Source organism: Helianthus annuus, chromosome 10 (genome assembly GCF_002127325.2).
Source record: "Helianthus annuus cultivar XRQ/B chromosome 10, HanXRQr2.0-SUNRISE, whole genome shotgun sequence".
NCBI lineage: Eukaryota > Viridiplantae > Streptophyta > Magnoliopsida > Asterales > Asteraceae > Helianthus > Helianthus annuus.
The window spans coordinates 168,756,814-168,777,837 of record NC_035442.2 but is presented as its reverse complement, the minus strand read 5'-3'; the positions used below and the strand labels follow the sequence as shown (position 1 = coordinate 168,777,837).

At 34.9% G+C, this 21,024-nt stretch overlaps 2 protein-coding genes and 2 long non-coding RNA genes across 5 annotated transcripts; all 4 read left to right on the top strand.

Annotated features, from left to right (window-relative positions):
* Positions 1–2,618: 2,618 nt before the first annotated feature.
* On the top strand, positions 2,619–10,240 carry LOC110886521 (beta-galactosidase). The gene is made up of 18 exons (XM_022134333.2): positions 2,619–3,016; positions 3,160–3,255; positions 3,384–3,496; positions 3,595–3,661; positions 3,801–3,893; positions 3,968–4,111; positions 4,212–4,300; positions 4,402–4,507; positions 4,598–4,685; positions 4,923–5,041; positions 5,158–5,322; positions 5,744–5,916; positions 6,451–6,560; positions 6,698–6,807; positions 7,334–7,444; positions 7,617–7,727; positions 7,811–8,353; positions 9,744–10,240. Exons 1-18 carry the CDS (start codon positions 2,825–2,827, stop codon positions 9,852–9,854), a joined length of 2,541 nt encoding a protein of 846 aa, XP_021990025.1. The 5' UTR covers positions 2,619–2,824; the 3' UTR covers positions 9,855–10,240.
* Positions 10,241–10,564: 324 nt separating this feature from the next.
* On the top strand, positions 10,565–11,930 carry LOC110883460. 2 transcript variants are annotated; one of them, XR_002560475.2, is made up of 4 exons: positions 10,565–10,937; positions 11,222–11,308; positions 11,445–11,723; positions 11,845–11,930. It is a non-coding gene; the product is annotated as an uncharacterized LOC110883460 (long non-coding RNA). The 2 variants fall into 2 exon arrangements; XR_002560474.2 differs by having other exon boundaries at positions 11,445–11,915.
* Positions 11,931–12,088: 158 nt separating this feature from the next.
* On the top strand, positions 12,089–15,794 carry LOC110883462. The gene is made up of 6 exons (XR_002560476.2): positions 12,089–13,062; positions 13,352–13,431; positions 13,541–13,639; positions 13,732–14,345; positions 15,108–15,312; positions 15,411–15,794. It is a non-coding gene; the product is annotated as an uncharacterized LOC110883462 (long non-coding RNA).
* Positions 15,795–18,234: 2,440 nt separating this feature from the next.
* Positions 18,235–19,437, top strand: LOC110883280 (F-box/LRR-repeat protein At3g26922). Its single transcript, XM_022131078.1, has one exon. The coding sequence runs from the start codon at positions 18,235–18,237 to the stop codon at positions 19,435–19,437; it is 1,203 nt and encodes a 400-aa protein (XP_021986770.1).
* Positions 19,438–21,024: the final 1,587 nt, after the last annotated feature.

Sequence of the window (21,024 nt, the reverse complement as noted above, 5' to 3'; positions counted from 1 at the left end):
AGTTATATATATAAGAACCATATTGTACGGGTTGATTTAATGTAATTTTATATACCAAATAAAAAAAATTATATCTTTAAAACCACATGTATTACACGGGTTGAATAAATGTAATATTGTTTACCAAATAATAAAATAATACATCTTTAAAAAAACCTCATTTATTACACGAGTTAAATAAATGTAGTTTTATATACCCAATAATAAAAAAGTTAGTAAATGTAATTTTGTATAGTGAAAATAAAAATATTTAATATATTAATAGAAAGTTTGGTTTTCGTGATATATAATTTGTTTTATTTAAAATATTTTAAATTAACATTTTACAATTTCGGTTATTAGAAAAATAGAAGAATGATATTCGAAATTTAAAGTAGGATAAAATTTAATATTAGCTCATCATTCATTTATTTATTGAATTAATATAAGATAAGTTTGAAAGTGAGACGAGAAAATTATAAAACCTACAATTAACGACACGTGTCACACATTAATGTTTTATTATATAGTATAGTATAGTATAGATAAAAATTTAGATTGATATAAATAGATTATTTTGTTGTAGCAAAATTTGTTAACAAATTCTCAATAAATTTAACCCATTATTTAAAACTCCGTAAATGTATAAATGTTAAATAATATTAGTTAGAGTAAATTACGATTTTGGCCCCTGTGTTTACATCACTTTTACCATTTTAGCCCAAAAAAGAATTTTTTAACATCTGAGCCCTCAACGTCTTTTTTTCTAACCCTTTTGGCCCCTAACACTAACCCCATCCATTAAATGTTAGGGGCCAAAAGGGTTATAAAAAAGACGTTAGGGGCCAAAAAGATTAGAAAAAAAAAACGTTGGGGGTTCAGATGTTAAAAATTCTTTTTGGGCTACAAGAGTAAAAGTGATATAACGACAGGGGCCAAAATCGTAATTTACTCTTTTAGTTAAATAAATAATATTATAAATGAGGAGGAGATTAAACTAAATAATAATTAACCATAAGAAATTAAACTAAATAATATTTAGTAGGAGGATTATATATAATTAATTAAAAAAGATTAAACTAAAATAATACTTATCTATAAAACATGGCCTAATATGATGACAAGTGTCCCAAAAATGGTTTCTTTTATTATATAGTATAGATAGGAATGGCAGGTAATGGGCAACAAGCTACGCCACAACCCCTTTGAATAGCGAATACAATTCTACCAAAACAAAACTTTGGTTCCATGCCGTCGAGGAATTGTTGTGCACGACACTCTGCACTTTGTCAAGAAAAACAACAACTTCAGGAGCAAGGGAACCATATGTATAAAAAACAAAGGGAATGAATACATGTTGATTATTAGTACAAATTTTTTCATGCTTAGTAATTTTCCTTGAATGTGGCTTCAACATAGCCCGATGCCCCGACCAGCCATGAAACGATTTTCCCTGAGCCCAACAAGGAGGATACTCCTGTGAGGTCTACACAAGCGTGTTTCATTTCTGCCCAACCAAAAACAAGAACATCCGTCGGCCGCAGAGTGGACTTCCCTTCAAGTGGGTCTGCCATAAAATTCACAGGACCCTCTTTTTTTAGTAGAGATTCCAGTCTGCTTCAGCACATCACATAGGACATCCCTGACCAAGTCATTTTGTATTTAAAGCCCCGTAGTTTCTTGCAATGTACCGAATGCTCCTCAAAGCTATCCAAACAAACCTTATGGCAAACCGGGTAAAGCTCATCAACTAAAAACATATGGATCATTAACCGATATTTAAGGATGGCTCAATATAATTTCAGAACAATAGGTGCCTTCAATATAGAATCAAATTGTAAACTTACAAAAATCACATACACACTTTTACGTAGTGTACGGAAGATAATTAAAAAAAAAAGTGAGAAATCGATAAACAATTAAATAACCGGCATACATATCATATTTAGAATATTACACACAGATGTTTATACGATTTTCATAGTCACTCCACTTGTAAAATTGGTTCTACATTAAGAACTCTCCATTTCCCGAGTTAAAAATCCCTCCCCTTCCCTCCCCTCCCCTCCATGTCTTTCCAAATTGGAAAGACTATTTTCAGGCAAAAAAAACCCCATTTTCCCTCCCCTCCCCCTGTTAAGTGGATCTCTGGAACACCATTTTCCCTCCCCTCCCCTCCCCTCCCCCTGTTAAGTAGATCTCTGGAACCTGATTATGAGAACTTCTCGCATTAAGTTTGTTTAATCAATTTTCATTCGATCTAAAAAGTAGCTTTAAATAAAATATATTTTTAATTATTTATCACTGCTAGTAAAACTAAAATATCTCTACATAGATGAAAAAAAAAATATAGATTTTTATTTTTTTATGTGCCTAAAATATCTCTCTACATAGATGAAAAAAATATAGATTTTTTATTTTTTATGTTGCCTAAAATATCTCTACAAAGATGAAAAAATATAGAATTTGAAATTTTTATGTGATTACCTTAAAAAGGTTATATAAATAAAATATTACTTTTAAATTTAAAAATGTAAAAAGACCAAAAAAGTAGGGCCTTCACTAATCACTGTTGCAGACAAACCCAATCTCCCTTGCATAAATGCAGCTTCAAAGCACTCTTTTTTTTCAACATTCACACCCCCTCCTCCAATCCCCTTCTTTCATCTTCATTTTTTTCCTCATACAAAACCCAAAAGTTCACAAGAACTCCTTTTGAGTATTTTTTGGGGTCTTTCTTGAAATTAAAAAAAAAAAAAAACAAGAAAGATCAAAGAACAGAGTGAACTTTGGTTAACTATTAGAGAAAAAAGAGAGGATTTTGCTTTGAATAGAAGTGTTTCTGATGAAATTTCTGTTAAAGAAACAGGAGTTTTTAAAAATGCAGAAGTTTAATTTAATGTTGGTGGTTTTATTGTGTTGTTTGGTTTCTTTATGTTCTGGTTCTGTTTCATATGACCATAAGGCTATCGCCATTAATGGTCAAAGAAAAATTCTTATTTCTGGATCCATTCATTACCCAAGAAGCACCCCTGAGGTACAACTTACTCACAAATGCACTTATTTTCCTTTTTTTATTTATTTTTGTTTCCTCTTTTGTATTTTCATATTATCTTCAAGAAGTCAAAAGCTCACTTCTGGGAATCTTTTTTTTTTTTTACATATATTTTGTTGTTTCAGATGTGGCCAGATCTTATTCAGAAGGCCAAAGAAGGAGGGTTGGATGTCATTCAGACTTATGTTTTCTGGAATGGTCATGAACCCCAACCTGGTCAAGTAAGTGTGTGTGTGTGTGGTTTTTTTTTTTTTTTTTTTTTTTTTTTTTTTTTTTTTGAATCAGTTAAATATTTATTTATTTATTTTTGTTTTCTTAATTCAAATATTTTTTTTTCTTTTTTTCTCAGTATTATTTTGAAGATAGGTATGATTTGGTAAAGTTCATAAAGCTAATCAAGCAAGCTGGACTCTATGCTCATCTCAGAATTGGTCCTTATGCTTGTGCTGAATGGAACTTTGGGTAAATATTATTATTTAAAAAAAAATCCATATATATGTATATTTTAATTTCCAGACAAAAAAAAATTAATTATATTCCAATTGTCATCTGAATTACAGGGGATTTCCTGTTTGGTTGAAATATGTTCCAGGAATTAGTTTCAGAACAGATAATGGCCCTTTCAAGGTCTGCTTATCATACTTTTTTTTTTTTTTTTTTGAATATTTAGAATAATATCTTAATTTATCCATACAATATTTATTGATTTTTTGATATTTTGAAATGACCATGTAATGATGTATGTATATATATTATATATGTATAGGCTGCTATGGAAAAATTCACAAGGCACATAGTGAATATGATGAAAGCGAATGGCTTATATGAGACACAAGGTGGTCCAATTATTCTATCTCAGGTAATTAAAGACACTCATGTCAACTGATAATTTGGAGAATTGTGTTTTTAACTTATAAGTTGTTAATGTGACAGATTGAAAATGAATACGGGCCGTTGGAGTACGAACTCGGAGCACCGGCTCGAGCGTATACAAAATGGGCTGCACAAATGGCTGTGGGTCTAGGAACCGGTGTACCGTGGGTCATGTGTAAGCAAGATGATGCCCCTGACCCAGTTGTAAGTGCACCATCTATGTTGACCTGTTGACCTTTTTATGTTGACTTTCTCATGTCAATTGTTTGACCACATGACTATATGTTGGTTTTTGTTTTGACAGATTAACACTTGCAATGGTTTTTACTGTGACTATTTCACTCCCAACAAAAACTTTAAACCGAAGATGTGGACCGAAGCATGGACAGGATGGTAATTTCATTTATATACCGCGTATACGATATCCCCTTAAAAAATAATTTATTTGGATGATTTTTTTATTTTTATTTTTTTAAATATATGAATGAATACAGGTTCACCGAGTTTGGAGGGGCGGTTCCTTATAGACCAGCTGAAGACTTGGCGTATTCGGTTGCTAAATTTATTCAGAGTGGTGGATCTTTCATCAATTATTATATGGTAAATCAAAACTATTATATTTTTTTTTTTCTTAAATCTCGTTTACGGTTTACCGGAATATTGCATTAAAGTTTATTCTTTTTTTGTTAGTATCATGGAGGAACCAACTTTGGGCGGACTGCGGGTGGCCCGTTTATTGCTACAAGCTATGACTATGATGCTCCTCTTGATGAATATGGTATGTACTAAGCTAAGGTTCATCGCATATTTGCACGCTTGTGAATACGTTATTATTGACAAACTTAAATTTTGAATATAAAGTTTTCCGGGCTTCGACATGATTCTAGATTTATTTTTTCGTGAATTTTGTCACATCAGGGTCGATACGCTGCGTATGTGACATCTCTAAAAGTGTATATCGATGAAAGAATTCGTTATAAATTAGTTACTAAATTTGGATATATTTTATATACAGGACTAAAACGGGAAGCTAAATGGGGACATTTGAAAGATTTGCATAGAGCCATTAAACTATGTGAGCCCGCTTTAGTAAACGGCGATCCCTCTGTTGTCACCCTCGGAAACTATCAAACGGTCGGATTAATTTTTTTTTTTTTTTTTTTTTTTTTGCTCTATTGATTCATGATCACAGTATCCATGTCAGCAGTGGACACCATCACTTATGTTTGTTGTTGTCTTTATAATTATAGGCATATGTTTACAAATATAAGGCTGGAGGCTGTGCTGCTTTCCTTTCGAATAACAACCGAGCTGCTTATGCAACTGTGAACTTTAGAGGCCAGCGTTATAATATTCCGCCTTGGTCTATAAGCATTCTTCCCGACTGCAAGAACACCGTTTATAATACCGCAAGGGTGAGAAAGATTATAATTTTTTGTTCTGTTCGACAAAAGTTTATCACTTTTCGAGCAATTTGCCGAAAATATTTTATTCATAAACTAGCATAAATTAGCATGATTTAAGGATACAAGCATAAGTCAAAGTCACATGAGTTTAATCATCATTGAAGGATATAAGTTTGTCAAAAAATCATTATTTTAATAATTTGAAAGTCAAGTTTTCTATTTGAATTTTTTTTATAATATATAAATGATTTTAAACTGAATATTATCTCCATGCATATGTCAAATGTTTGCATTTATTTATAGTTATAGATGAATGGTTTCGACGTCCTTTTTCGATTGACAATTACCTCCATGCATATTTGAGTCAAACGTTTGCATTTATATATAGTTATTGATGACGTGTAAATGTGAATGGGAATGTGATTAATAGGTAGGTGCGCAAACGTCATTGATGAAGATGACTTCAGAGGGCGGAGGATTTTCTTGGCAGTCGTATAATGATCAAACTGAATCATATGATGACAATTCATATACGACCGTCGGATTATTAGAGCAACTTAATGTCACTAGAGATTCTTCCGATTATTTGTGGTACATGACAGAGTAAGTGCAACCTTTTATTTTGTTATTTCATGCAGAATTTTTCGTAAATGTATACATTAAAAACATAATTTGGATGACTTTCAAGTTTCAACCGTTTGGCTAAAGTTTATTTGACTAGTTTGAGCTATAATAATATTGTTTTTAATCATAGTTATCTCATTAAAAAGAGTAAATTACGCTTTTGGCCCCTGTGGTTATATCACTTTTACTATATTAGCCCAAAATAAGAATTTTTAACATATCTGCCCCCATGATCTTTATAACTAACCATTTTGGCCCATAAGTCTAGAGATCATGGGGGCCAAAATGGTTAGACTTAGGGGCCAAAATGGCTAGTTATAGAGACCATGGGGGCAGATATGTTAAAAATTCTTATTTTGGGCTAATATAGTAAAAGTGATATAACCACAGGGGCCAAAAACGTAATTTACTCCATTAAAAATATTGAAAGAAAAATAGTCAAAAAAGGGGTTACGACATACGGGTCACCCTGACCTGACCCGACTGATACTAAATATGACCCGTTTCATGCAGTGTCAAGGTTGGCTCCAATGAAGGGTTCTTGAAAAGTGGGAAGTGGCCTACACTTACAGTCATGTCTGCGGGTCATGCTTTGCATGTTTTCATCAATGGTCAGTTATCAGGTAAGAAGTTTGAAATGAAGAACAAGATATTTATCTTTTTTAAGTTTGATGATTTCTATTATAGAAAGATTCTTTCTGTACGGTTTATTATCAATATTCGAAACGTTTGTTTATTTGACACTCTTGGTTTTTCACAGGAACTGTCTACGGAAGTCAAGCAAATCCGAAAATAACTTTTAATAAACCGGTAAATCTAAGACCTGGTGTGAACAAGATTTCTCTACTAAGCATTGCTGTTGGTCTTCCGGTATGCTCTCTCTCCCTCTCTCTCTTTACACACGCACACATATATATATATATAGAGGAGCTGGTTCATATGAGAACTCCGGTGGAAATCCTACTTCCCGTGCGAGTTTTCCAACCAAATTTTGCACAAACGTAGATGAACATCTAACTAAGACATCTGTCAAATAAAAAAAATAAAAAAAAATTGTTGAGCCGGCATTTATTCGACGTGTAAATTTGTTTTACAAAACGCATAACGTCAACGGTTGGAGAACGTTACGGTTATGTAAATTTGTTTTTACACTGATGTAAGATTTTGTATACAATATTTTTTTATTTATTGTTTGAAAAGGTTATATAATTTTAAAAAATTTCGGCAATTTAAAAAAAAACATTTTTTGAAAAAGTTCTAGCGGTTCTCGCAACTCGGGGGAATTCTCATTTTAACCTTTCCCTATATATATATATATATATATATATATATATATATCACACAAATACACACAAATGTATGTGAGTCTTAATGCTCTTTTTATATGATTTTACAGAACATCGGTCCACATTTTGAGACTTGGAACGCGGGTGTTCTTGGTCCGGTCACGCTCTATGGTCTCAACGAAGGAAAACGAGACTTGACTTGGCAAAAATGGTCTTATAAGGTTTGTCTTTTACAAACTTCCATCTTGTGGGCCCCATCCCAATTCTCAAATCAAATAAACGGGACCCGATTTCACATCTTCGTGTCACATAATAAGACCATGAAAATGATGAAATGCTAAATAGTAAAAGACAGACTGATGTTCTTACTTGAACTTTGACTGTGTTGACCAGGTTGGCCTTAAAGGTGAAATTCTAAGTCTTCACTCACTCATGGGAAGTTCATCTGTTGAGTGGATTCAAGGTTCTTATGTGGCTCAGAAACAACCGTTAACGTGGTACAAGGTACGTTTATAAGCGTTATGTGTATTGGCATGATATGGTGAAATTAACTTGGCTTAATACATTTATATTTTTATTTTTTCAAGACTATTTTCAATGCTCCGGGTGGGAATGAACCTTTGGCTTTAGACATGAGCAGTATGGGAAAAGGTCAAATATGGATAAACGGACAAAGCATTGGACGTTATTGGCCTGCGTACAAGGCACGAGGATCTTGTAGTACGTGTAGTTACGCTGGATATTTTGACGAGAAAAAATGTTTAAGTAAATGCGGCGAATCTTCCCAAAAATGGTACCACGTACCGCGGTCATGGTTAAAACCGAGAGGAAACTTATTGGTTGTGTTTGAAGAATTAGGAGGAATCCCGTATGGAATATCGATGGTGAAAAGATCCGTTTACAGTGTGTGTGCTGATATATACGAGTGGCAGCCTTCACTAATGAATTATGAAATGCAAGCTTCTGGTAAAGCGGCTAAACCGTTGAGGCCCAAAGCACACCTTTCGTGCAGCGCGGGTCAGAAAATAACTTCGATAAAATTTGCTAGTTTCGGCACCCCGTTGGGCGGTTGTGGTAGTTATAGTGAGGGTAGCTGCCATGCTCATCATTCTTATGATGCATTCAACAAGGTACTTACTTTTCTTATTCATAAATTTAGAGCGACGGCCCACAGTTATTTATATACATTTTTTTGGGCGTGTTTGGTTTTTAGACAAATTTGTTTTAAGAGTAAATTACATTTTTGGCCCCTGTGGTTATATCACTTTTACTATATTAGTCCAAAATAAAAAATTTTAACATATCTGCCCCCATGGTCTTTATAACTAACAATTTTGGCCCCTAAGTCTAGAGATCATGGGGGCTAAAATGGTTAATTATAGAGACCATGGGGGCCAAAATGGTTAGTCTAAGGGGCCAAAATGGTTAGTTATAGAGACCATGGGGGCAGATATGTTAAAAATTCTTATTTTGGGCTAATATAGTAAAAGTGATATAACCACAGGGGCCAAAAACGTAATTTACTCTTGTTTTAATTATACCAATTTTAGTTGGTAAATAAAGACCCTCAAAATCTCATCTTTATTATCACAAAACTGTACAAGTAGGACCAACAATTAGGGCTGGAAATGAACTGACGTGAACTGTTCGGCGGGAAGTTTGTTTGTGTCCGTTCGTTTAATAAATGAACGAACACGAGCAAGAAATTTCGTCCGTTTAGTTAAATGAACGAATATGTATAGAGGTCGCGTTGGTTTGTTTATGTTGGTGAACGTTTAGTAACGTGTTCGTATATGTTAGTTTGGGTTCGGTAGTTCATTGGGGTTTTAATTTTTTATATTTAAATTTAAATACTTCAAAATTCCTACTAATAAATATTAGTGTATTGTATTTTATTTAAATTATTTAATAAATATTAGGTTAGTATACTATAGGCGGATGGTTAATCATGCATCATTTGGTGACGTTGATAGCTGAAAGACACGGGGGGTACATGCACCAATCAGTCTCAGTCCCGATTGTTTGAGTGTTATGTGTCTTAGGTCCAAGGCTTGATACAAAACTACAACCGAGCCGGGGGTCTCACTGGAAGCAGCCTCTCTATTCCTACGGGATAGAGGTAAGGCTGTCTGCATCTACCCTCCTCAGACCCTACCTTAGCTTTGCTATTGGTGGGATTTACTGAGTATGATGATGATGATGATGACTATAGGTGGATCTGCGTAATATTCGTGATAAAAAATGCAAATTTTGTTTGTGCCTAATGTTCATGAACGTTCGTTATCGTTACCTAAACTTAACGAACACAAACAGAAAATCTCGTTCGGTAAGTGTTCATGAACACATAATTTCCTTAACGAACGAACACGAACAAGGCCTTATTCGTGTTCGTTCGGTCCGTTTGCAACCTTACCAACAATATTAAGAACGCTGTCATTTGTTAGGATGGTATTGGTGGGTCCCATGAGTTTTTACAAAAAAAAAAAAAAACTAATATTTTGCTATTTATAATACTTGCAGTACTGCATTGGACAACAATCATGCACGGTACCTGTAACACCCGAGGCATTTGGAGGTGATCCTTGCCCGAAAGTAATGAAGAAACTTTCGGTTGAAGCAATTTGCAGCTGATGATGATGATGATTAAAAACAAGAGAGAAAAAGGGAAAAGTTTCAACTTCAAGGACAGCAATTTGGTTTGAATTTATTTAAGATTTAAAATTTTATAGTTTATTTAAAATATAATATGATGGAGTTTTGCCAAAGGTGAAGAAGTTGTACAGATATGCAACACACCATTGTGGTTCAAAAGCATCTGTCATATATATATAGGCTTTGAAGATTGTTGTAAATAAAGTTGGCTCGCATGCGAATGTGATGTTTGTAGGAAAGCACTTTGAGACTCTGACTCGAGTCCATCGGCTTTATTTGAAGTCAAATGTAAAAGCTTCTGGCTTTCTTTCTATCTCTGTAAAAACATTTGAAGATTGTTATATTTCATCAAGTTTCTGTTACAATATGATTATTTTTGTTTCTTGATGTTATAAGTTCCTTTGTCTTAACCAGCACTAGCAGACTCAACTAAACTCTACACTGCCTTCTATCTCATCTTTGTTACATGTCAAATAAGTAGAAGGGGTCTTTGGTAGTTGTAGTTAAGTAAGAGGGTTGAAAGTGTAACTTGTAAGACGAATTATATATATATATATGGAACCCATTAAGTCTAACTACCTTTCAAATGAATCTCTACCATTGGATCTTGCTAAAATCAAATCCTGACCATTTAAACTCAATTTTTCAACTGCTATTGTGGCAGTTCCAGGCAGTTCTCTACGCTCCCCTAATTTTCCGGCCCATCTTTCCCACTAAACACTGTTGCTACAAAACTGGGACGTGGGCAGAATGCAGTTGACGACCTCTCTTATATAATATAAACCCTTGCAACCAAATATCCACCTCCATACATCCTTCTGTTTGTTTGCAGTACAATTCGCATGTGACCTCCGTATACAACCAACAATTATCGCCCAATATCTGATTGATAATCAAGAAATATGGCGATGTCGAGGGCGAGCTCTTGCTTTGCATACCCTTATCGTGTCTTCACCGTTGTTGCTTATGCGGGATTTGGTGCTCCCCCAATTCGTCATCCAAAGGGTCACCTCCAAATTCTCAATCGAAGTCGCTTAGTTACGTTACGCCCTTTGTGAGCAGGTTTAATACTCATTCCCTTTAAATTGCCTAATTAGGTCTGGGTTTGAAATTGTGCTTGCGATTTGTTTCAGACAGTTGGGATTTTTGTTATTTTGGGTTATAAGAACGAGATCAAAGTGTGGTTTATAATGTTTTCGTTTCACCATTTGATGTGAAATGGTAGATCAAGTGTACAATTGTGCTTGCATTAGTTATTATCTCTAATCTTTATGTTACAAACCCATCTTATGGGAATTGGTTTTCTCGATGCCTTTATTTACTTGCCAATTTGTCTGAAACCCTAGCTCCATCATCAGAAAGGAAGTTCAAGAAGATGAAGACCTTCAATTATCAATGGCAGTTGCTCTACTCTTCTTCTCCTTCCTTCTCAGGTATTTCTCATTACCCCAATTAATGTAATTTAGTTTTGCAGTTCTTTCATGCCAACATTTTCATTCATGAGATTTTGATAAAATGATATAAAATTGATGCTCAGGGTTAATATATTTTCAATTCTTTGAAAATTAGGGTTTATCCTGCTGTAATATAAACGAGATTGATTCATTTTGGCCTACATTATCGTCTTGAGTCTCTTGACTTTAATCGTCTTTATCACTGTCGGACTGGATTCTGATAACCAGTAGTCATTGTCGAAGAACAAGGGCACCAATTGAGGCCGACTTTGTATCACCTCTGCCAAGAGTATTAACGTTCACCACACATGTCTCACCAGTTGATGTCGGCGCCATCTTGTGTTTGTTTGTAACTAGCAATTGACCGCTTCTTCAAGAGCTTGCCAAGCACGGGGTATATTTCTTCCATTTCTTTTTGTCACTCATATTTTATTTCTTTTCTTATGGATATCCAAGAATGAACACTATGTAGTTGTATGAAACACATAATTTATATTTCACCATGTCTCCTGTAGGGCTATCAACTACTTGTAACTAACCGAGCGAATTATTTGTATGTCTTCGGAAACTTTTGGAAAAATCACATACCAGGTTCTAGCAAATGATTGAGTGCAGTTTGTGTATTTGTTCTACAATCTGATTACAAAAAACTATCCAATACAATGACCATCAGTTCTTAAATTTTCATAATTCTAATGTTGTTGATATTAAAGTATATTGATATATTCTCACATTTCTGGTGCAGGCCTGCTATTGAGATTGCTAATGAATTGAATTCTCTATACTTACTTGCTAACTATATTGAGGTTAATTTTTTCGGTTGTTACTTTGCCTATTATTTTGTAGATATATGTTGAGTTCAACATTTACATTTAGGATTTGTAGTCTCTGCATTTAAAATACAGATGTAATGTTCCTCTGCTGTTGATGAATCATGTAAGTACACAAAATGAGCCAACCATGGTCAGGTATCTTTCATGTGAAGTTAAATTTATATTCTCTGAAGCTTGTATTGCACTAAAAACATTACACATTTATCTTTATTTTGTTGCAGGCGCTAATTGATTATATTAAAAGTGACTTTGACATCAATGTTCACTGAGAACATTACACACGCTGAACGGGTTCGGGTCAGTTTCAGGTTGAACCCGCGAACCCGTTTAGGTTAACGGGTCGGGTTCGGGTCAACCTGGTCGGGTTAGCGGGTTGACCCGTTTAACACATTTATATTATATTATATTTTTTTGCAATATGTTTTGTGTCATAAATTAAATGGGGTATGTTTTTATTCCATAATTATTACTTAAAAAGAGAAATTAATATAAGATTTTGTAATTTAAATATAACTGTGTTACATACATTTGTGTTTTTTAATTAAAATTTAATTTTAATATAGTTATTTCAGAAAATAAAATAAAAAATAAAAAAATTCGGGTTAAACAGATTGTGTTCGGGACTTCGGGTCAACCCGCAAATTTCGGGGTCGTGTTCGGGGTCATATGAATGATACGATTTTTGGGTTCGGGTTCGTGTAAAATTTTCGGGTTCGGGTCGGGTTAAACCCGCTAACCGGCGAACCCGACCCGTTTAGCACCCCTAATTGAAGGTTTGAACCATTCCTTATTAATATTCTTTTAGCCCAATCTTCTGAGGCTCTCAAATTGGCAATATGGACAGGCATGCGGGCTGAGTGACAGCTCCAATCAAGCCCGGGTCAAAACATATCATACTAGGTCAGATTGGGTTGACACAACCTATTTTTGTCTTGACTTCTTAATAATTAACTTGCTGAATCTGAGTAAAGAGGTTATACTATTTCAAATAATAGTCAAAGCTTTTGAATAAAATGATTTTGAAAAATTAACATATTAAAAATACACTTTGGCCGACTTTCGAACTGCTGAACCATTTTTTTCTATATGACCCGTTAATGACAAAGTAAATCTGAATTATCTTTTTCTAAGTAACCGGAAGAAATTGCTACCCTTTCCTCAAATATATCTTCACTCTTATTTATGGCAGGCAGTTCATTCAGGTGCATATATTGAGTCTGCAATAACAAAATGCATGGGCGATAAATCATCTTCGGGTTTTTATCCTCAGTAATGTCAATTCTTTCTTTAATTCCATTATTTCTATTCAACTCACTAAGTTCTATACAGGAACTCCTTCAAAGTATTCTGTCATAATATATGTGCAAAATGTGGACAGATAGAAGCGTCCGTTGACAATGATATTCTTCTTTGTGATGGTTTGTGTGAAGTTGATACCGTCAATTTTGTTTGGATCTACCTCTATTGAAAGCGCAAGGTAGTATATCAATGTTGACCCATTCACCTTTTAATGGGTTGATTTAGCTTTTTGTCTAACGTGTCAAATGTGTCTATATTATTATGGTTCAGATTTTACTTTTGAATCCAGATGATCTTGGTTATATGAACAATGAAGTAGCATCAACATAAGATAAGGGCTTGATATGCCTGGAGATAAACAAGAGTTACCAGATTCGCATATGACCCCATAACTGCAAAGAGAAATGTTGAGAGACTAGAGTACAAAACACTGTATGAGGTGAGTTTTCACCTTTATAAAGTTTGGTTGAGTTGGGTTGGGTTGTATTTGATCTTAATCGGTCCAATTTAAAAGATTAAAACTAGCTCAAACGTATTGAGTAAAAGAAAAGCTCAAATGGGCTGAAAGTGGCATCAGAAATGGGAAATCGGGAGACACAGTGGCAGATCTAGGGGGTTCCTAGGTTCCCAGGAACCCCCCGGTTTGGAAAAAAAGTAGTGGAAACCTTGGATGATTTAGGATAAATTAGTGAGAATCTACCAAAAGGATACCCCTGGAAAATCCGCCACTAGGGAGGCAACAACAACATGGGGTTGAGACGGTTTTTCAATCACAATCAAGCTTCTTCGAGTTCTATTACCGGAGGGAAACGTGAAAAACCCGACAATGGATGGGAATTATTCCCTATGAACTACAAGCATCAACAACCACCATGGCAATAGAGGTTTGTCTATTCATATTGATATGGCTTCCGGTTTATCAGAATTATTCATGTAGATTAGGATAAACTTTTAGTTGGTAGAATTCGAATAAAAAACTTCTGAGTGTGGGGTGGCAAAAGGGGACAACAGGTGTGATCTTATTCATGAGTTTAATTGGGAAGAGAAAGTAGTTTTTTACAGTGATTTATATATTAATTTCCCTTCTTTTAGAACTTTCTTCTCATAGAGTTTGTAACTAAATAATTTCTTCACCATATGTAATATCAAAGAAATTTAGAGAAAGACCGCATAAAATGGGGTTGGGTGTTATAAATGTATTTTTATAACATTATCTAACCATGTTTATCCTCAAGTCTGGGGCCGTATTCGACTCTAGATAGGTTTGCGGATCCAAGACCTTGAGAAACTTAAAAGTCACGTTGGGGTTGGGATTGGGATTGGTCCAGGTCACCTGTTTGATAAACTGGGTTGATGAACTCTTGAAACCGACCAAACTAACTTAAAGAAATTCGGCGTGTTAACAGGTCTATTAAATGATTACACTAAATTGTACCAATCTTTTATAGTGAACTTATGTTAATGAGTTGTACTTTGAGCACGAATAAAACGGTTTTTATATAGAATGCAATTCAATATAGTGATGAAATTATGGTATTAAAGCATCCGACCAACGGGCGGGTGTATTATCTGTCTCTCTATTTTACTTCTTTGTTTTTATAGGTTTGTTCATGTTGTCTCTCTATTTTACTTCTTTGTTTTTATAGGTTCGTTCATGTTGTTACTATACAATACATCAACGTAACCCGTCCACCGGACGGGTATTCAAGCCTGCAAAACTTATGCAAAAAAGGAAATATATGAGTTAGCAACTAATGCATCAACTTATCAAGAAGAATAATTGATGATGCTTTGTCCTTAAGCTGATATTTAGAGAGGTTACTTAATATGAAAGAAGAGGCCTTCTTTGTGGTATGTAATATTCGTCGTGATTAATAATATTCGTTGCTTGTAGTTAACTATTGTTGAAACTAATTGTTTCCCATATGATGTGGTCTTGCATTTAACAGTTGGGGAAACATAAAGATACGGTTCAATTGTGGGGCGAAATCTAGATTCATTCGAAAAGAAGTTTGCAACTGACTCAAAGTTTTGGAGGTGGAACCTGATGTAAAAATCTTACTTTCCCCTGGATAGGCTTGAGATAGCTCTTAACTTCATTGAGAACATGAGCAGTTGAGATCTACCCCAAACAAATAATGCACATTATTTTATTTTTATAGTTCTTTCAAAGACTATCAGTTGACTTTATCAAAAAAGAACTTCTTTGTAGTCAAGTATCATGCGTGTTAGTCTTTTTTAATCAATCCATCTTTATGCCCCTTGTCTACCATACATGACTATTACTTAACCTTTTCATTTTAAGGAGTGCGTAACCATTTCACGTTTCAATGGTTCACCAGTTACTTTTTTCATTTTGTTGTGGTTTTTTTAGTGTAATCTGTCAAGTATGTACTCATAAATTTAATGTATGATACTGTTATGTTAAACAAATACTGATTTCTAGAAATTTTAATTGAAGATATTAGTTATTTACCATAGTAAAAATGAAAAAAAAAACATGCAATTAGGCTTGACATCATACGTGCAGATGATGAAAGCTCTACAAAAGCTTGTGCCTAATACCTATAAGGTCAGAATTTAAAATAAGTGTTTTAGTAGCCAATGATCCACTTAAAAGCTCAATGTAATCTGAAACTTGCTTTTTTTTCTTTAGACTTATTATTATACACGTGTAAACTCATTTGATTTGATGACTTCATATTATAATTAATCTACATAAATTTGGCAGAGAATCTACAAAATGGAGGAAGGTGGTGTATATGGTTATCCAAACAAGACTTATTGAGGAGTAGAAATAATGCTGTCTTCAAAGGAATCCAGCCTAATATAGGAAGCATAAAGGAAGAAATACGAGTTTTGGGGTATCTTTCGTGTAAAAATCGGTCTAAAGCCGTTGTTGGTCTTACATGGGAAAATTGGTGTAATTTTTTTATTAAAATTTATAAGCAAATAATCTTTTCGTTTAGAATTCAAAGGAAAAAAAATGTGTTCATAGATTCATTCACGTTTTTACTATGTAATAAATCAACGTAACCCGTCCACCAGACGGGTATTAAACTAGTTGTTAATGGAAATTGCATCGTTGAAAATAGGTTAGTGTGTGGTCCCCACTCACTTGGGTCGGACGAGTCTGGTGGAATAGACCCAAGCGAAACGGACCACCTCCTCCAACGAAATTACGAATCCTAATATTTTTTTAAATTGACATTCAAATTGGTTCGGTTCGAAAATCACAATTTTCAATTTGATTAAAAAATTCAAACATGTTGACTCGACTAGAAAATTTGAAAACCAAATTAGAATAAGAGTTATGCTTTAGTTTGTTTCAAAATTCGGTTTTATCTATTCATATATAAATATAAAGGATACTCGGGGCACTATTGTCGAAACTCAATTCATCACCCAATCACTCTATGACACCTCGTCTTCCCAATTTGAACCTGCCAGAACCCTATTTCATGTGTGGTGTTCTCATGAACCTGTGCAACCTAAATCCCTAAATCCTCCTACGCCGTCTTCCACATAAGTTCACCTCCACTTACCGATTTGGGTATGTATACCTCCAACCAGAGGGTTCTACTTGATCTCCTGCTATACCTGATAGGCAGGGGCGAAGGATAGTTGGTGTTTGGGGGTGCAACCCCCCCCCCCCCCCCCACAATGTTTCGGTTAGAAGTGTATAAGTTCTGATTTTTCGTCCAAAAATTTTAAAAGTATATAGGATCCCCCCCCCCCACCAATTATTTTCCCTAACTTGTATATCCTAAATATTTAGTTTGTTATACAATATTTGACCTGACCTGAATCGAATAGCCGACCCAACCCGGAACACAACGATAGGAAAAAAAAATTTGGGTCCCATCACTTTAGACCCCCTCGAAATTTTTGGTCAATCTCCGCTACTTCTGATAGGGGTACCTGCTTGATGCTCTGAGCACCCTAATCACGTGTATATGAAACTTTCCCAAATTCTATATCCCTCTCATGGTTGATTTCTCTTAATTTCTAGACTATAAAGGTTCTATTTTCTAGACTATAAGGTGACCCGGGGCACTCCCGTGATATTATCACGGAACAAACTTTGACGCGTTATAGCCCACCGCCGCTACCACTTCAACGCGTTAATCATTTTCGTGATGTATTCAACGCGTTACGGTTTATTTTTGTGAGGGTATTTGTTGGTTGGGGGGAAATTGTTGGGTGTGGTGGTGAGTGATGACCACCCCCACTAAAAATGGTTGTGAGTGATGAAAAAATGGTCAATGACATGGCGAAACTTGATTGATGCTTGTGAGTGATAAATTCTATCACTAGTGAACCACCCCTAGTCCCCTAAAGGTTCTATTTTAAGGACATGTTTATTTATCTTGAGAAACGTTACATATATCTTTTGATTTCATTTGTTATTTTAATCAACTATTATTTTGTGTTTACTTATACATTCAATATCTCGCATATGGTTTTACAAATAATAATTTCCAATATGAGATAATTCCTACTTAACTAATATTAACTTTTTTTTTTCAAATATTAAATGCAACTCGATCATGACAATCTAAAAAGATTATGTTACCTTGTATGAGTAATCGCAATTAATATATTAAACCCTAAACTAAAATATATAACTCATATATTACATCAACCGATCAATCCTTCAACACTTTCTTACAGAACTTCAAACCTATGGCGATCAAAAGAATCCGTAAACAACAAACTTCAACCCAGATTCAAACCATCAAAACATTACGTGTAGAGCAAGAAACAACAACAATGGCGGACATGCTAACAGAGTTGCCAGAATCCCTACAACTTCACATCCTTTCTCTTCTTGAAACCAAACATGCCTTCAAAACATCAATCCTATCGAAATCATGGGCTTCTAGATGGACTTATGTTCCGGTTCTCAACTTCAGTTCCTACAGTTTCAAAAAACTCAAAGAGTTCGATAAGTTCGTCTTCAACACATTATCAGTTCCTCGATCCGCAAACTTAGATAAACTAACCTTCAAACGCAGCGGAATATGCAGCGCCAAGATTTTAAACAAAGTGTTCGGTTACGCGTTTTCACAAGGGGTGAAAGAACTGGATGCAAGCATTATACGGAGTAGGAAAGACAAGAGTTGGCCCATCGGACCGATTAAGTCACATACGACGACGTGGGATTCGTTAACAAGTTTGAAACTAAGCAGCAACAGTAACATGGGCTGCTCGTGTTTGGGCTTGGACCCGAGATCAAAAGCCTTCAAGAATCTAACCAATCTGTATCTCAAAAGGGTGATTATTACGGTTCTTGACCCGTTTTCGGGGTTTCCCGCATTGAAGAAGTTAACATTGGTCTGTTGTAATCTTCACATAGATGGAACTAATACTTTGAATGTACACGCTCCACAGCTTTCGGAGTTAACCATCTATTACTACAGTCAGTATGTCAACCGCTGCGAACTCAATACTCCAAACCTTGAATATTTCGAGTGTCGAGGGAGTAATTTCCCGCGGTTGCAAACATGTGATCCGGATGGGCTTTCGGTTCTTGAGACAGTGGTCATAGATTACAACGGGTTTTGTCGTGAAAACCAACGGAGAAAAACGTTTGATGATCTTATGATGTTGTTTAGTAGTTTACATAACGCCAAATCGCTTGTGGTTTACTCGTCTGTTGTTCAACTGCTCTCGTATTTTGGGGATGAATTGGGGAATCGATGTTCGCCTTTTCAGAAGTTGAAGTGTTTGAAGGTGGATTTTAGTCATTTTTATTATCAAAAGTTGTTTGAAGGGGGCTGCGTGTCGTTGAGTGAATTGTTGAGGCTTGTTCCGGGTGTGAAAGGTTACTTGTTGCAGAAGTCACAAGACGCGACGTGCACCATGGTATATCCTGATGGTGATCCGAATGAAGAATCTACATGCTCAAGCTCACACGCTTCTAAACGGTGCAAGTGCGTGCAAAGGAATGCGATAAAACTTGTAGGGAAATGATGCACATTATTATTAGGTTTTTGGTGATATAAATTTACAGTTACATTAGTTATTTGTTTAAATCATTGTTCAAAATTTTGCTACATTATATAGACTAGTTACATTTTAATATGTAGTAAGTTTTAAATGACCACAATGGGGTGTGATCTGGATTCTGGTCATCTGTTGAACAATCAAATATGATCTGGCCCAACATTGTGTTTATGTTCATTTGTTGCCCAACACACAAATGTGATCATTTAATGGGTTGATATAAATGGACCAAGGTTGTAATTGGGCCTCCCAACATGTAAATTGACCCAAGTTATGTGAAGTTGTGATCTGGCCCAACATACAAATTCAGTCACTATCGAACCAGCCCAATCTAAGTAACCCGAGACTGGCCCACCAATTAACGCTCCGGTCATCAGGTTTCCTTGTCCAAAAAAGTTGGTTTCATTCTCGGGCCGGTCCAGTTTTGAACACACCAATATTGATAGTTAAAATGTTTTTTAATATAGAAAAGGTTACTAAAAAGTAATCAAAATGACTATAACAAAAAATGTTTTTTGATATTTAAAACTAAGGCTTAAAATGAAACGTCCACGATATTTCAGACGTCCAGAGGAATTTCTTAACGGTCATGTCACTTAACGTACCCTTTAGGATCTAGAGAAACACAAAATAATAATCACACAAACAATGTCCCCTCTTAAAGCATATACAAAATCCCTCGCTTCTCTTTCTTTTTGGCTTACAGTGTCATCGTTAAAAAATGTACAATATAATTGTCCGAAAGCATAGGACATCCCTATGTAACACCGGTTCACCCAACATAAATCCGCCCGTGGTTATAACTTATAACAGATCACCACATGTTCACGCGTGTTTGCGGGTCGCAAGGTCTTCTTCACACACATGACAAGGGTGTCGTTCCGTTTACATGATGTAGGTAGCTAATAGGCCAATGGGGTGGGATTGATTACAACCAAGGCAGAAAAGTAGGTCATAAGAATTTACTTTACCACTGTTGCCATTGCTGTGTGTGTTGTACTGCCATCACTCTTCAGTTGACAAATTAGTTTCAGATGCTATAATGACTTGTACTTTATGCAGTAAAGGTTGTACTACGATTGGTCTGGTGTGTTATGAGTTATGAAGCCGTGTGTCATGTTCCAAAAGGAAAGAGTTTTAAGAGGGATCATATGTGGTGAGACTTGCTATTGTACTCTACACTTTTGTGTTACTTGATGAATGATATAATAAATACACATTATATGGTTTGACTTTGGTGGTGGGTGATATTAATACATATTGTGTAATTTGAAATACACTTCTCCATATGGTTTCATAAAAAAAATGTTCAAAATACATGTATTCCCTTTCTTGACAACATTTTGTTTGTTACACGTCAATTTTTTTTTTGTTATATATGTATTCATTATATTTAACTTTTTAATGTTAAATGAAAATACATTAAGGGTAACCAGTGATTTTTTATTGAATACTTTTATAATGAGTAAATTACACAGATTGTCCTTTAATTACACCCTAAATTGCAGTCCCTGCCCTTTCCCTTTAATTTGTGCATTCCATGTCCTTTAAATA